This window comes from Corvus hawaiiensis, chromosome 30, assembly GCF_020740725.1.
Source record: "Corvus hawaiiensis isolate bCorHaw1 chromosome 30, bCorHaw1.pri.cur, whole genome shotgun sequence".
In the NCBI taxonomy this organism is placed as follows: Eukaryota; Metazoa; Chordata; class Aves; order Passeriformes; family Corvidae; genus Corvus; species Corvus hawaiiensis.
In genome coordinates, this window is record NC_063242.1 from 9714153 (window position 1) to 9730537 (window position 16385).

A 16385-nucleotide genomic window follows, 5' to 3' on the forward strand; every position below is an offset into this window, starting at 1 on the left:
AATTTCTAGCTTTAACAGAGGTGAGGATCCACTGATGTTGAAGCAGTTCTGCTAGTACATATGAGAGGAATAAGATGAGAATCATCTTCATTTCATTTTTCCTTATAAATGATGCAGCAGTCTGAAACATCTTTCACAGATGATCTGCATAGTCCTCTTGGACATATGTTCCCACACCTTAACTGCAGTCCTTTTTTACCCTCACATTAAGGTCCATGACTCCTTACAAATCAAAATTCACAATGATGTGAACTCTGACAGAGACTCCTCTCTCAAAGAACAGAATTAAAGGTATCCTGGAAAAATATGTATGTGCAACCATTGCCTCTTAGAAAAGCTGTCCTTGAAATTGAAAACCCAAGTTTACTTACTGAAGCTTGTTAATAATTACATTCCTTGCATTGAGTTTCTGTTTATTTGCCAAAGTCATCTTATTTGTAAAATTAATAACAAATTTTAATCATCTGTTGCTTTCTTGAAAAATCTGATTCAACATGATATATTATTATGGTCATGACATCAATCACTATCAGCTGCACTTTGCTTGCAAAGTGCACTTACTGCAGTTGGAGGTCAAGGGCTTTAATAATTTTCTGAAGTGCCTGAATTGCATGTGATTTAATAAGCAACACAAAAAAAAATCATAAAAAAAGGAAAAAAAAAACCAAACCTAAAAACCCCAAGATTATAGAAAACACCGTTAACTCATATGGAAGGAAGCAAACATTATTAGGAAGAGAAATTTTAATAAAAATGCAATTTTCTTTGAAGAATAATGTTTCTATGAGTTGCTTCTACAAAGGATTAAAAATTCAGTTACATTTCTGATTGTACAGTTGGAAGTGCCAGCCTATATTTTAACTCTAAATGCATTGCAATATTAGGGCTTAATAGCATCATATGGGAGAGTGCAGTACATTCACAACTTTTCTCTCTTTTTTTTTCATCTTTGAAATGGGTAGAAATGCAAAATGTCAATGCTACTGCCTGAAGGATGTTAACAAAAAAGGTAAGAACAATTTAAAGTATGAGCATGAAAAATGCTTATTCAATAACAACATCAGGAAAATGCTTTTTAGGGGGATAACTGATAGAAAAATTGCCTCAAATTACTTGATAAAGAAAAAAGTGTTTGGTGTGGAATATTCTTAATCCACCATTTGAACTGAATTTTCTCACAGTGTCCTCATAAAAATTAGGAAGGAATTTAAATTTAAAGTGAGAGAAATTTATTGCAACAATCAAAACTAGCTTCCCATTCTGTTTGAAATTCAGTACCATAGACATTGCCTCTATTTTTTAGATGTGATATATATATGTTTTTGACAAAACAATTAAAATATTGCAAGTAAGTGAGTTAATAAAAAAAATAAGTGTGTTTGAGATTGCGTGTGCATGTGTGTGAGTGAATAAAGTAACAAAAGTTTGAGGAATTAGAGAAAGCAAGGAACTGCTGGGTAAGCAATAAAAATTGCTGCATAGCTATAAGTAAACTTGTCATCCTTAATGTTGTTCTGTTTCAGTCAATTTAATTTTGTCCTGTTAATGACTCCCCAATTGATTCATTCAGTCACAACCTCTTCTCCCAAGCCCAAATTCTCATTAGTCACACTAATGGGTGTTAGCCCTAAAAGTTTAATTTTATGACTAGGATCCCATGTGTGAAACTCTGAACATTTTGTAACAGTCTTGTGACACACAGCACAGACAGATTAGCAGAGGCTGCTGAGATCACGGAGGAGAATCTCCCCTAATGCTCAGAGGAGTGCATGGGGCAGAGGTCTAATGTAATGCCTACTAAAGTAAATAGAAGGACTCACACATGGGAGTAACAGGTCAATGACCGCTTTGGGAAGGGAATGGCGGTGAACAAGACAACTTTCATGTTGCACTGAAATTTTATATATATATATATATATATATATATATATATATATATGCTCTTTCAGTATCCCTATGTCATTGGGATTGTCTTGCAGAAATTCCTCATAACTGTGCAGGTGTGCTTCTATCATATATTAGGCTCCAGCTTTGCATTGCCATGCTGTCACTTAATGCTACTTCCCTCTATTTGAAAGAAAGATGCAGTAACTGGCCTGTCAGCTCTTTCTGTCTTGCATTATATGAAATAAAACAGTGTATCTATGGGGGGGATGGGGTTACTAGATGAGAATGAAAATCTTTCTCTTTCCCCGTCTTCACCAGCAGAATGCCTCAGACAGCAGAGAAAATAAAAACATACAATTATTTTCTGAAGTAAACATTAAACTGTTGTGTGGAAGGCACAGAATATTTCAACTTGCTTTAAATGTTACCAGGATGATCATGAAATGCTCAACTTCTCTGATGTGTTTGTGGATATTATTGCATGAAGGGCATTCAGGACATATGGCATCCTCAAACTGTCAGGAGACATTTGCTGACTTTGCATGGGAGGTCAGTGTCTCAGGTGAGATGTCAGGGATTAAAGGAAGTATGATTAAAGTGAACATCAGCTGCAGGGCAAAACATAGCACCCTTGGAATTGAATCAAATTGTCCAGAAAAACAAGCATACAAACATATGTGCTGGAGAAGATTGAGGATGGATAAATTTGCTTTTGGAACAAAATCTATATTTTTGAGGAGTGGGCAGATGAGGACAAGGAAAAGTGTGGATACTATTGAATGGCTTTATTAACATGCAGGGTCCAATTTTTCCATTTCAGAAAATATTTGAGCAGGTATCTAGCTAATGGTAATACAGTCATTCCATCTTTAGTGGCATGTTTTGCCCTTACACTTATCCAGGCAAGAACAAACATTCATCATAGGCCAGATTTGGGAATCTCAGCTGAATTCTGACACCAGACCTTCTGAATAACATTGAATAGGTTATTTTGGTTCTCTTTGGTTCAGATACCATCTGCATATGAGTAGGATGAGATAACAACAGTTCACCGGATAGTAAGACTAAGCAAATAGAAGTTAATAAGGGACCCAGAAAGCAGGGAGATGGAAGAAACCAAACAAGTAGATGCGATGTTGTTGGACAAGATAAGACTGGGACTGAACAGGTGCAATTCCTCAGCATTCAGGATCCCTAACCTCTTCCCTTCTCTAAAATGGTGAGAGCAAAGTTCAGGGAGTGGTGAAGCCAGGATGAGAAAAAAAAATGCTGTTATATTGCTACACTTATCACATCCTCTCAATGTGACTGCTCTTTCCCATCTCCTTCAATAAGTACAGCAATGTTTCATCATACACTTAGTGCATGTAAAGGTGTTTAGCATTTGGGCTTTGGCAAGAATACGACACTTAATAATGCTTTCCAGGGCACAGGAGCATAAGAGTCTTTATGAAAGTGAGCATATCGACTGAGACAGAGACTTGGCAGCAACTCCGAAATGCTCTCAGCCTTCCAGCTGTACTGGGGAAGCAAAATGACTGGAGCCCAGTGATCCTGTTTCTGCCATTTTCTCGCTGGATTCCTTTGGTTAAATCATCCCAGCTGGAAAACCGACCAGATGACATGGCAATCTTGCAATCCAGATTCTTGGTTTCAGTTCAGCTTTAATGATGGGTAAAAAATTACTTATAGAAGGAGACAGGTTGGTGGCAACTATATAAACACGTAGAGGTTTTGAAAGCAAATATTCAGTTCATAAGTGAAAGAAACTCCTCCACCTATGAGACTTCTGCTGCTAACCACCAGTGGCTAATTTTCAGGTGGAAAGAGAGCTTAAAGTCTTGAAGGTAAAGCATTTTGTGTTTATTTATATCTCAGGGCTATTAGAATGTTTCCCTTCTGCTGTACGCAGTGAGGAACCAGGACTTCAGAATCAATATTTTCCTTTGCTTATAAATATTCTGCTTTGCTTCCATTAAAAATGTAAGCATCTCAATAAAAATGTAAAGGTAGGTAAATACGTCAAATTGTTTCACTGGTAAGTAGTAAGAGAATAATCTGAAGTCTCACTGGATTAACATTAAAACCATAAACAACTTACTTTTCTGAATAAAGCTGTTTGTGTTTCATTTATTTGAAGTACCCCAACAAACAAACCTATTGTATAAAAATGGATTAAGGATAACAGAAGATGAATAAAAAACCATGCAAAGTGCTTTTATGTATTAAATTACAGAGATTCTACTGACCCTAGAAAATGCCCTAAAACAAGTCAGCTCTGTGAATGTAATTACAAAGTCTCTATGCTTTGGCTGTAGTTTGCAATCTCAATATGCAGCACAAAGAAATGCCTCATAATCCTCTTCTGAGGATTCAAGGACGTTGTTCACTGTGAAAAGCTACATTTTTACTAACAAGAATTAATGAGTTTCTTGCAATTAAAATCCAGGAAGCAAGACTGCTGCTCCTGTGGAGGGTTTTTAAATAAGAAAGGAAGGTAAAACCAATGTTATGAAAGAAGAAAAACCTTACGAAGGAAGTAATTTTATGAAATACTAATATAAATATTAGGCAGGGATGAAAAGCAAAAATTCATTCAATTTCCAGACTTTGAAAATAAAAATTAGGCTTATAATGAAGTAAAATAAAAAAAAAATTAAAACCTCAAGACACATAATAAAAAAGCTTCATATTGATATCACAGGCATGATAGTTAACAGTAAATAAGACACAGCAGCAAAAGATGGATCTAGCCTTTTCTTTAGTTTAAAAATTTGCATTTTAACATTTGCCCATTTTCTTCAGGTTTTACATCAGGTTTACAAGTAATGTTTGATAGAAAATGGCTTAGTACAAGTTAAGTTTAATAGAAAACTATTTAGTACAAGTATTCAGTTATTTTAGTGCTATTATTTAGTATTCAAAACAGATAGGAATAGAGGCTTCACCAAAAAGATGCACCTAAAAAGTGAATTTATTAATAGCCCACAAATAATGCTTTTTTAACCAATATTATCTTGAATATTCTGATTTCTTTTTCACAGTAAATATAGTATGTTATTGTAGACTGTCCATTGGGATGACATCTTTCAAATTGTTTCCTTTTATAAAGAATGAAAATAATGACACATTGGACACATTGTCCATTGTAACCATGGAGAAATTCTAGATATGACTTCACCTGGGAAGATAAAAATTTAAAAATAACCCCAAAACCCCAATTTGTTATTATGTTTTGGGGTGTATTGCAAAGGCTTCCAAATGCACTCAGAGCTGGAAAGGAAGCTTCCAATTCTTCCAGATGAAGTCAACACTCTACATTCACAATTTCTTCGTCTAGCAGCAGCTTGAGAAACCTAAGGATTATCAAATGTGTGTGTAAGAATCACAGCGTATTGCTTAGAAGACTTGTCAACAGTCTAATCAGATCCAACTTAGTCCAGATTTTCTTTCATGGAGTTGTAACTGTTTATTATTATTATTTATCTTATCATTGCATATAAAGCTTCATTCCCATTATACTAAATTAATCACCTGAATTGTGATTGCCTGAAGTGAGGCCTCTACTGCTTTTGCTTTCATACTGTATTTTAATTCTTTTGCAAATAATCTAAAAGGACATTCATAAACACTAGAGACCATGTTCAGTGTGAAAAGAAATTCAAACAGAAACAAGGTTGCTGTTATAGGGCTGAGATACGCCAACAAATCACTTAGATTTGCAGCAGAGAGAAGGTAAAATGGTTGGAGAGCAACAGAAGCTTCATTTCATATCTCACTTTAATTGGAATTTGTGCATCATTCCAAGCTAAGCAGCCATTAGTTGTGAGCCTTAAATTTAAAAAGAAAACTGTCTAACAGTAATTTTCTGCAGCAGAGTTTACACAGCAAGACTTGTGGTAATGCTTCTGGAAAGCAATAACAGAGCTGAAATTCAGTGAGAAGCTGCCTGTTACTGATGTGCTTTGCACAAAACTCGCTTAGATGTCTTCTCTATCCTTCCTACAAGACACAGTAGCAGAGCTGTCTGCTATAAGCAGTGCAGCTCTACATTTTGCCTCTTTTTGCTGTCACCACTGCAGAACTGCTTGGGGCTGGAGGCTCAAGCAACAGCGCAACTACGCTAAAACAGATCTCACTGGCACTTACTGACCAACTCAGAAGTATAAAAGAATGCCCCCTTCAGGTAGCTGTACTACCTTAAATTTCTATTCTCATGTGACAAAAATGCCTTGTGATTGTATAGCCTTTGAGCCATGGCGTTTGCACACCAAACAGCAGTTTTGCCAACCTTTGGAGCAAACTGTTTTGCAAACCCTGTTGTTGCATTCCTGCCACAGAGAATTAGGTGTCTTCCCTTCTCAAATCTGAAGCTCATCTCAGAAGATCCACAAGAGCGAGAGTGGAGGGATGAACAGGCTCAAAAGTAATAAAAAGAGGTATTAAATAAATGATAGAAACCACATAAATTTTCTTTGCCAACAATTTTCTGCAATGTGATTCTTTGTGTATATAAAAAATAAAGTAGCATGTAGCAATTCTAGTGGCCCCAGAGCCTATACAATAACAATTAAGAAAATTATTTCAAATGTTGCAAACTGAGGGTAGTGGCCTCGGTGGTGACACACAGGAAGAAAACTACAAATCTATACATCACAATCATCACATCTCATTTTTCAAGAGAGAGCCAATTCATTTATCTGGTGTGTTTGATGAATACCCGTCCATCATTAAAATGTCCTTTAAGAACAAGAATGGGCAAGTAGTTGAACATATGAAGAACACTGCATATTAAAAATATCTCTTGGAAAAGGCAAAGTAATTAATGAAAAAACCCACCTTATTAGGCTAGTTTTTCTAAGTCCAAAGAAATATCTTTATCAAATTGTACATATTTCAGAAAATCTTTAGGGCAAAGTAACTATTCAAAAAAACCTCCATGGAATGCGATGAAATTAATGCTTAATACACCTGTTCTTTTGGGATTAATGTATAATCAACTGCTATATCATAGAGATATGAACAACATGACACCTTATTCAATGTCTTTAGTGCAAAAAATGTGCAAAAAATTATCCAAAACTGAAAAAACATTGACACTATATTATTTATCACAATCTGTGCTCTTGCTCTGATAGTGAGAGACATCTTTTGTTCAGTGACCTGAAAGAAAGCCTTTGTATGGGTCAGGCAACAGAACTTGCACAAACTAGATGCTGAGGCTGTGAGACTCTATTACATGTTTTACCGACTGTATTCTCACATCTCTGTTTCAAGTAAGCATTAATAAATTGACTAACATGAGAGGAATTCTATGAAGTTGACACACTTGCAATATATTTGGAAGAAATGACATTCAAAGGTACTACACTGCTATTCAGTTTTTATTTAACACAAAAAAATAAAATTTGCCAGAGAGTGACACAGCTGCCATTTTCACAAAGAAAAAGATTTTAGACGCTTCCTACACGTAGCCACTGTTCATGAATTTCCAACTGTATAATTAACTTTGACCTTTCAGTTTCAGGTCAAAAAAAGCTCAACAAGAACATTTATAAGCAAAAGCTCAGTAGACTTTCAAAAGGTTTTGAGGTACCTTTTGAACTACTCTTTTTGATAGCATGTGTGTAAAAGCTACAATATGGGGGAAATGTGAAAGAAAATCAATTAAAAATCTGATTTTCTTATAGCTCACCAAATGATTCCACACTTCAACTAGTAACCTTTTCAATAATACTGTCATGTGGGGAATGACAGCATCAGGTTTGCAGAATAAGATAACTAGCATAAACTGAAGGCACGCTTCCACTCAACTGATTTTACTGAAGAAATCTGCTACAGGAATTTGAGTGCAACTGCAGGTTCTTACAGCACAGATAAATGAACAAAATGCCAGATTTCATACCTATAGTAAGAATCTCTGCACTTTTTCCTCCTTTCAAGCTGATTAAAAGACACCCACAACAGAATTTGCTTTGCCTCTGAACAAGACAACTTTGAATTTCAAACATGCTTATTAAAATGCAAAGTTGTGCATCAAAGAGATGAGGGAAGGATGAGGATAGGTATCAGAATTACTTGTCTGAGATACTGTAACTAATGATTTAGCAGAGCATGCTCGTCAAATATTGGATTATATGTATTCAGTCACTTGTTTTAAAAGAATACAGCTAATGATACCCTCCATGCATTATTATTCATGTGATTTGTACAACAAATACATGCTTTGCCTCTTTGTTTCCTTTCATTTATTTACTTAGAACAATAAAGATGCTAATTATGTTCATGTATACTGGTTGGTAACACTGCAATTAATTTCTAGACTAAGGCAATTGAATCAAGACTAGTTCATACAACAGAACTAATATATGCCTCCTGGAGGTCATGTGTGTCTAACTGGATCTTCAGAAACATAAATAAATGTAATATTTGTCACCTATGTTCAAAACCTGCTGGAGAGTACATGAATTCACTGCAGAAAGAGCTTGAGGAATTTCAAGCTACTTTTCTGTTCATGTCACAGGCTTTTGACAAGGTTTATTTCCTTTCACATTTGTGAAAGACCTCTACCTGTTCACACAGTTCTCTCTTCAGTAGCATGCAGATGAGCTTTATACCTATATCCTATCAGCATATAGCAGATGGGATGCTTTGAGTGGTGTCTGATCATTATCATTTTCCTACAACATTAGTAGCTCTCCCTTTGTTAAGTAGTTTGAGTCTACAAATTGAATTCTGTGTCTCATAGCAGGCAAACAACTTTACAAACATCTGAACTTCTTTTAAATCCCATTTCAATGCATCTGTTTTTTTGAACAAGATTTCTGTATATTCCATGCTGTGTGCTATTGGTTTCAGAGAAATAATATAATAAATATAATGCCATTCATTCTATAAATTAATTATGTAATTTTGTTTATAATGATAGCTGGCTTGATATTTTATGACCATTGAGGCAGTGTGTGTTAATACTTTGTTGAACGCTATTGGATCTTATAAAAGCATCAAGACAGTAATAATCATTGAGAGCTGTAAATTAGGGAGGACTAAATGAGCACATTTTGTGTTGCCCTCGTGTTCATTAATAGGAATTAAATGACAGGGTAATCACAGATTTTCTTTTGGTATTGCCTGTTCCATCCACTAGCGTTCTTCCTGTGCATGTGTCTAATCCAAAAAGCCTTTAGATGAAGACTTACAACTCAAGCTTAGTGCTGACTAGCATCTGTCACTGCCCTTTCCACCCACATTTGACAGAATTTAGATGATTCTGACTTCAATATTCAAGACAGGTATGAGTTTAAAGCAAATATGTGTTTTGCAGTCCAAATTGCTGTCGGAATGTTCACCGCTGTCCTTAAAAGGCTGCAAAACAACAGCTGCTGCTTTATTCCTCTGCACAGAAGCCATCATTTCCAGAAACAGAAGGGTCATGGCCATCATTTCCCATGACAGGGAAATCTGAACACAATGAAGACACAAAGTCACTCTATATGTGTTATTTGGCATGGAATTTAATCATCTTTATTTGTAAAAAAAAAATAGGCTTGAGCTTCAAAAGCATATCCAAATGTTTAGTTTCTAATGATACGCTTCCAGCTACTAGCAAAAGTCCTCGTAACAACAGGCACAAGCAAAGATGACATGGGACATCACCTAAGAACTGATCTAGGAGCAAATAAAAAGTTACTTACCATTTTGTTCTCTCTGGACTCCAGCAGCAAGCAAATCTGGTTCCCCAAGACTTATATCATTGAGTCTGGCCCCTAGACACTCCATGCAAAGATGTTTGCACCACTCCTCTGCCTCTAGTTCTGAGAAAACAGAAAAAAAACCATTCATGGTGACATCTTACAAAAAAAAGTGTGAAGTTAAATCAATACTTTCTTACTGACAAGGTTTATCACAATATACTTCTGTTGAAACATGAGTTATTAGCATAAAGTCCCACATTAATTTCATTGCCTCAATTTATGAACTTTTAAAAAGGGTTTAAACTATTAGGACTGCATCTTCCATCCTCAAATTTGAGGATAGGAGGTGGAGTTAACAAAGAAGAGGAATAAGGAAGTTTCAAGGCAGTATACTTCTGGTAGGTCTTGAAAGAAAAAATGCAATTTAGAAAAACTTTATATATAGTAGCTGAAATATTCTTTACTGCTTTTTAGGCAAGTCTGAACTCTTAAGATATTTTCTGTTTTGAAAGGTGCTAGAGCATTTTTCTCAGAGCAAAGGAAAAACAGTAGTAAAATCATCTTCAAATGCTAAACTTCCCTCTGTCGTAGTGAAAGACCATGCCTGTCAAACTAGTCTGAATAATTAATTTCTTCAGCTCTGTTCACCTTCTTTTGGTCTTGGGGCAATTTGAGCATTAGTTGAAACATTTATATGAAGACTTAAAACCTCCCAGTCCTTTCTGAGTCCTCCATTGCATCGCATTGATGCAATATGAGAACTCCCTATCTGCCAGTCCATCAAAATGTGAATTCCACAAGGCCTACACATACCACAACATCCTCCCTTTCAACTTCAGCTTCATCCTGTCCACTTCTCAAACTTAACATCACGAAATCCATGGCATTGGTCAAACAAGCATCATCTTAAGTTGGAGCTAACACAGTGTGAAACTACAACTAAGAAAAATCGCACGACTACCCTGACTGTCTCTTATTTACAGGAAAGACTTCACCTAAGGGAAGCTTCCTGGAGAGCAGGCTGAACACCAGGCACTCAGTGAGCAACCATGGTCACATTCAGTCTCTATCTGATCATCTTTAACAGTGAATGACTCCAGTAATTTAGAAATGTTTGCAATAAACTGCCAGTTTTTTCAGTCCGTTTTTTGGGACATCAGGAAAATAATTCTGTGACAATCTCTCCAATGTAGTGCTAAAATTTGGAGAGAGAAAAATACCACATGCCAGCCCCAAAGCATTTAGTGATGATGAATTATTTAAATTAGTGAAATTTTTTTATCTGAGAAAAACTCTTCTAAGCCTAATTGCTACAGTCCTCAAATTCTTGCCTGGTTAGACACAGATCTCACAAAAACATTTGCTGGACAACAAAGGGAGACAGGCATGCAATTCCAGGTCTCCAAGAACCTTTGGATACCTTCCTTTGTTCAGCATCTTGAATAAAGCAGGAACAGATACATACCAAATTTGTTAAACACCTACTTCCAAAATTATTCTACTCTTACATGAAGAAATTTCCTGTATATTTTCCCTTCCTCTCCTTCAGCCTTTGCCATTTCCTTGGATACTTTTGAAGTCTTTTGAACCAAAGCCATGCCTTATAAATCCCACTTTGCCGTGGAGAGGGTTTCATGCCAGGGAGATAGATGATAGAACTGGACCCCAAGACATGCTGCCCTATTCTGGCAGCATGTGGATGGGGAGAGGGAGCAGGGCACCAGCACACAGATAAGAGAATTGAGGTGCCCCTGAGTTGCCCAACATCTGCTTCCAGTTACAGATAAGGACAGGGCAATCAATGGGGAAAGGTGGTAGCACAAAGGTGGGAATGCAAATCTAGGCAAGTGCTCCCACGTTTCCTTCCTTTTGCTTCTTTTCTGCCTAAACTGTGTCACAGAACAATATATATGCTGACAGAATGCATAGCTCTATATAAAGCCTGCATTGATTCCTGGAGTGTGGCCAGGATATAACATTTTATGTATTTTACAAAATATGCATTTTATTACTTTTTTTCATTGTGCCTCCACCCAGACTGGAAGGGCATGTACTGAAAACATAGAACGAGATGACAGTAAACAAACACTAACTTAACCCTTCTAATATTACAAATATCCAAGGAGAAAGTGAAACACACTGGTAATTCCATAAATCCAGCTTAACATCAACATATATTCAAAAGAGGACTCATGTAAAAGCAACAAATTCAACTTATATGTATACTCACACCAAATTTCCTGTAGTTATTTTTGGAAACAAACAAACAAATCAAGCATTCTAGGAAGGTGTTTCTTCTATGCGTCTTTGTTTTGTCTCCTCAATCCACCTGCCTTTCTCTTTTACAGGAACATCTAGACCTTTAAAGTTTGGATCCAGAAACCCCCTCTCAGAGTGTTCAGCTGGCAGTTTAATTTAAGCTGCTGCCTTATTGCTGCCAGACACTGATGATTAGGCCCAGATCAGACCATTCTCCAACTGCTGTACAGAAGAAACTTATCTTAGTATGAGCATTATAAGATCATGGCTATATTTTGCAAAGTGTAGGCTATAGCATGCATTGTACTGCTGTATAACTCAAAATTTCTATCTTACAAAAATGATTGACTTAATGCTATGGGAAATATAGTTTCAATGCAGAACTGAAATATCTTCCCACAGAACTGTGAGGATTTGTGTCTGCTGTCGGAAGAATCAACATTATCTACAAATGTGTCTGGAAGGTCAAGGGTATCAAAGTAGTGTGAGAGTTAGTCCTGCCTAATGCATTCTGATAGCTATTGCTTACTTGCAGGGAATTGCCTTCAACCTTTTCCTTGATGGACATGTGAAACCTTTTTTTTTAGAAGCAGGTGAATTACTTTTCAAAACCAAAGCCTTGATTTTCCTTTCACCATGTGCATCAATAAAGCAATCTGTCATTCTTTTGTAAAATGCCTACAGAATGTCTTGTGTTTCTGGGTAACAAATTCAATATTATTTACGATTAAAAAATTATGTATTATAATTTATAGTACATAAACATGTCATGGCAGCAATCTTTAAGAATGACAGGTACCACGTCAGAAAACAGAGATATCTCAGTTACTGCTTTATTTTGATTACATGCATATACTGAAACAGATGAAATATTACAGTGGAACCAAGTAATAAAAAAGTGTCAGCAAAATTGTTCTCTTTAATGCATCTAGACTAGATTTATTGGTAGTAAATGCAGAGTTTTTAGTCATAACTGGTACTTGTCATTGAAAAATTTATTTTCCTTTTAAGATAACTGAATTCCTGGACTGAATGGTATATTGTAAAGCATGCCGTCACAGCTATAAATAAAATCAAAATATTTGCATTTTTACTTTTATTCAATTATAAAATGCTTCTATACAAATGTCATGAGGTGAGATAAAATGCAAAGAAATGAGAGAACTTAGATAGGCAGTGTTTATTGCATAAGAAATACTACCAGGAGCAAATTAGTAAACTTGTTATTCAACTTGTTATTGGCAATATTTTTTTTGCAGCTGATCTCAGTTTTAGGTCATGCCTGAGGTTATATGTCATTTCTGCTTCAGTTCTCAGGTGATTACACTGGGGCTGTACCTAGTCTGACCACTGTCTTGGAAACAGGTGATACCGCAGGGTAATAAATGTGTTTGTTGATATAATAACAATGACGGAACAATATTGGCAAATCGTGTTAGAGATAGGAATTTGTCATAGTAAAAATGTTCTGCTTCTTACAGTTTAAAATATAAACATAATCTACAGAGAGGGAGTGAGGGGCAATGAAATAGATATATGGACACGTTTCAATTCACTGTCCTTAGAAATCATATAGATCTCTTTCTATCTGGCCTCAAGATCCTCTAGATCTCTAAGGCTAGAGGAGGGATTGTTTTCAGACTCCTAACTTAGGAAGCATTTTGCGTGTGGACTTAACCAAACACCTTCTGAATCCTGCTAACTCCATGTTCTTTCACATTTTCCTTCTGTGTTCACATGGCACAATCCTATAGTAGCCTTCCATCTCCCACCACCACAAGTTGCCAGTACAGCTGGATGCCTCTAGGCTGAGATAAAGCCCCAAAGTGCTGACCCCTCCTGCTCAGTCCAGTTCCCTCCTTTCCAGGAGCAATGAGCAGTAATTTATTAAATTTGTAAACAAAGGGCTCAATTTATATGCACCTCCTAAAGACAGGCCTCTTCTCCTTCTCATGCAGCCCACATAAAGTGATAAGATCAATAATTTAAGTTGGAAATAGCATGTGTACAATATTAGAGGGGGATAACAAACATCGTCCTTGTGCGAATCAAAAAACCTCACTTCTTTGTGTTTTACCTGATGTCAAACTGTATAAACCTCAAATGTTAGTTTCTTCATTTCTGAAACATTTTAATGTATTTGCTGTACAAATTGTTTAGCTCTTCTTCCTTCTAAATGACATCTATAAGAGGTACAAATACAACTAAATATTGTTATCCTGAATGAAACTGGAGGATCTTTCCTGCTCAGATTAGTAGGACTTAGACCTTATATTCTCTACCAAGAAAGAAAGATGATACTGAAAAATGTGCCAATTTATCTCTTCTAAAAATCACTCAGGCTTAATTAGAAGCTAATAAGAAAAAATATTATAGAATTCCCACAGGATTTATGTGCTATTATACTGCACCATGTAAAATATGTGAAGCAACTTAATATTTTTTTTTCACTAGCAAATAACACTATTGCCTGCAGGCATGTAATTTCTTATCAAAATCAATAATACCTTAAAACCATCTATCCTTTATCAGGATATATATCATCCTTTGATGATTTGAAAATAATTTTATTTAAGAAATATTTAAAATGTTATCTAACCATTTCTCTGTTACTTTGGGCACTTCTACTAGAGCACATCACACACACTCAAACACAGATACAAATCAAAAGCAATGTGGCTATTTCATATTTTTGCTCAGAGGAAAAGAGGGATAGTGCTTATTTTTTGTAATAATGTATTACTGATTAACAATGTCTACGCATGAATTTGGCAAGTTTTTATTAAGTGATAGCTAGGAAGCAATGAAGGGGACATACGTTCTATTTATAGCAAAAGAACAGAAAATCAGTCTTTATGTAGACTAAAGCTTGCTTTCAAATAGAAAGTAACAGAGATGATAGGCTGCAACTCTGACAGCAACTGGTTTATTAAAATTATTCTTTTATTGACCAACTATATTTGAAGGTATTTTATGATATATGGGACTCATATATATAATTTTTGCTTGTGTCTCAAATAATACTACTTCTAAGGAAACTTTCTAGTATATTTTTCTTGAACTGTGATTTTTGAATATTTCACCTGAAGTGTTCTGTTATCACTTAAGTGTAAGTCATTGAACCAAAAGGCAAAGGAAAGTCATGAAGGAAAACTACATATACTGTCAAATCATATTAATTTACTGAAAATACTGCTCGTTCAAGCAGTGACAAAACACGTTAAAGAAAACCTGAAAATATTCTTTGCAAAAACGTTGGTGAGTCAAGTTCCTCAAAATCTTATCATTGCCACTTTTTAATACTATAAGACTTTTACTTTTGAACTAATTCCAGCTATTAAAATTGATGCATATTTTTGACTATACCATCAGTTTAACGACATACACGCCTTTCATTTGGGCATTACGGTTTTCTTTTTTTTGCTTAAAGAAATACTGAATAATGCAGCAATCAAGATAAATGAAAATTACAGAATATGAACACATACTCTGTAACTTTATCTGTTAGCATATTTTGCTAATGCATTTTTTTTTTAAGTGATGGAAGATGTGGTCTAAGTATTATACAAAAACAATATACAAAAAGAAACTTCCATTTCCCCATTATTTGCTATTTTAAATTTGAGTTGGCATAAGGAGAGTACAGTTAACTACAATAATTACCAAAGGACATTTATTAGCATTTAAAACTGTTATTTCTGCCACACTTATCTGCAGATGCAAGATTTATCAAGAACAGGGCTCTGATAATTAATCTGATTATGTATCTGTGTTTGCAAACAGCCAGCTGTATATGTCTGTATTTATTGAGATACATCAAAGCTGACATTTTCCTGAAAATATCCCATTTGTTTCTGCAGGTCTGATGAAAAGTTTCAGCTTGAATAACCAGCACTCAGCTACTAGTCTGTCTATTGTCCCGTCTATAATATAAACGTGTACAATGTTAAGTCAATCATTTTGAAGACAAGTATTTTAAAAGATTTATCATACTGATGTTACCATCCATTAAACTCTTGCCCATTAAAACAGCAAGAAGCAAAGTTCCTCATATGCAATGCTGCTTGAGAATGTAGTTTTCATACAGAAACAGAACTCAAGATGACTTGCTTGAAAAATGGAGAGTGTATGGGAAAATGAAGAAAAATAGCCTACAAGGAAGTAATTTCCTTTGCTCGATACCATTGCTAATGTAACTACAGGACTTTTGTCTTCTTTTTTTTTCTTTATGACAATGGCAATTTCTGCTATTAAAAAGAAGTGTATATCACCTTAGTCTGTGATTAGTCCTACAGAAATGAATGATGCCATTCCAGGAGGAAAATGCGACTTAGTGGATAAATTAGTTATTGAGGGTAGATTTATAGGTATTCTTTAAAATTAGGTATTCTACTTCACGCTGTGGACTAGTGCCTCTCCTTGCACCACAAATGTTTATCAAGTCTTAGTATGTCCAACAGATCAACAGTGAGCTGACATCATTACCCAAAAATATGCCTAGCAAAATTTCACTCTCAATTCAAAGTTTCTTTAAATTGAAAAGTA

The 16385-nt window shown here is 35.5% G+C and overlaps 1 protein-coding gene across 2 annotated transcripts in view; it reads right to left on the reverse strand.

Annotated features, from left to right (window-relative positions):
* DOK6 (docking protein 6) overlaps positions 1–16385 on the reverse strand; it is a 261564-nt gene that overhangs the window by 101791 nt on the left and 143388 nt on the right. For both annotated transcript variants that reach the window (XM_048289556.1, XM_048289557.1), the window contains exon 4: positions 9582–9701. In XM_048289556.1, coding sequence (XP_048145513.1) covers positions 9582–9701 — 120 coding nt within the window. The remainder of the gene's footprint in view (positions 1–9581; positions 9702–16385) is intronic.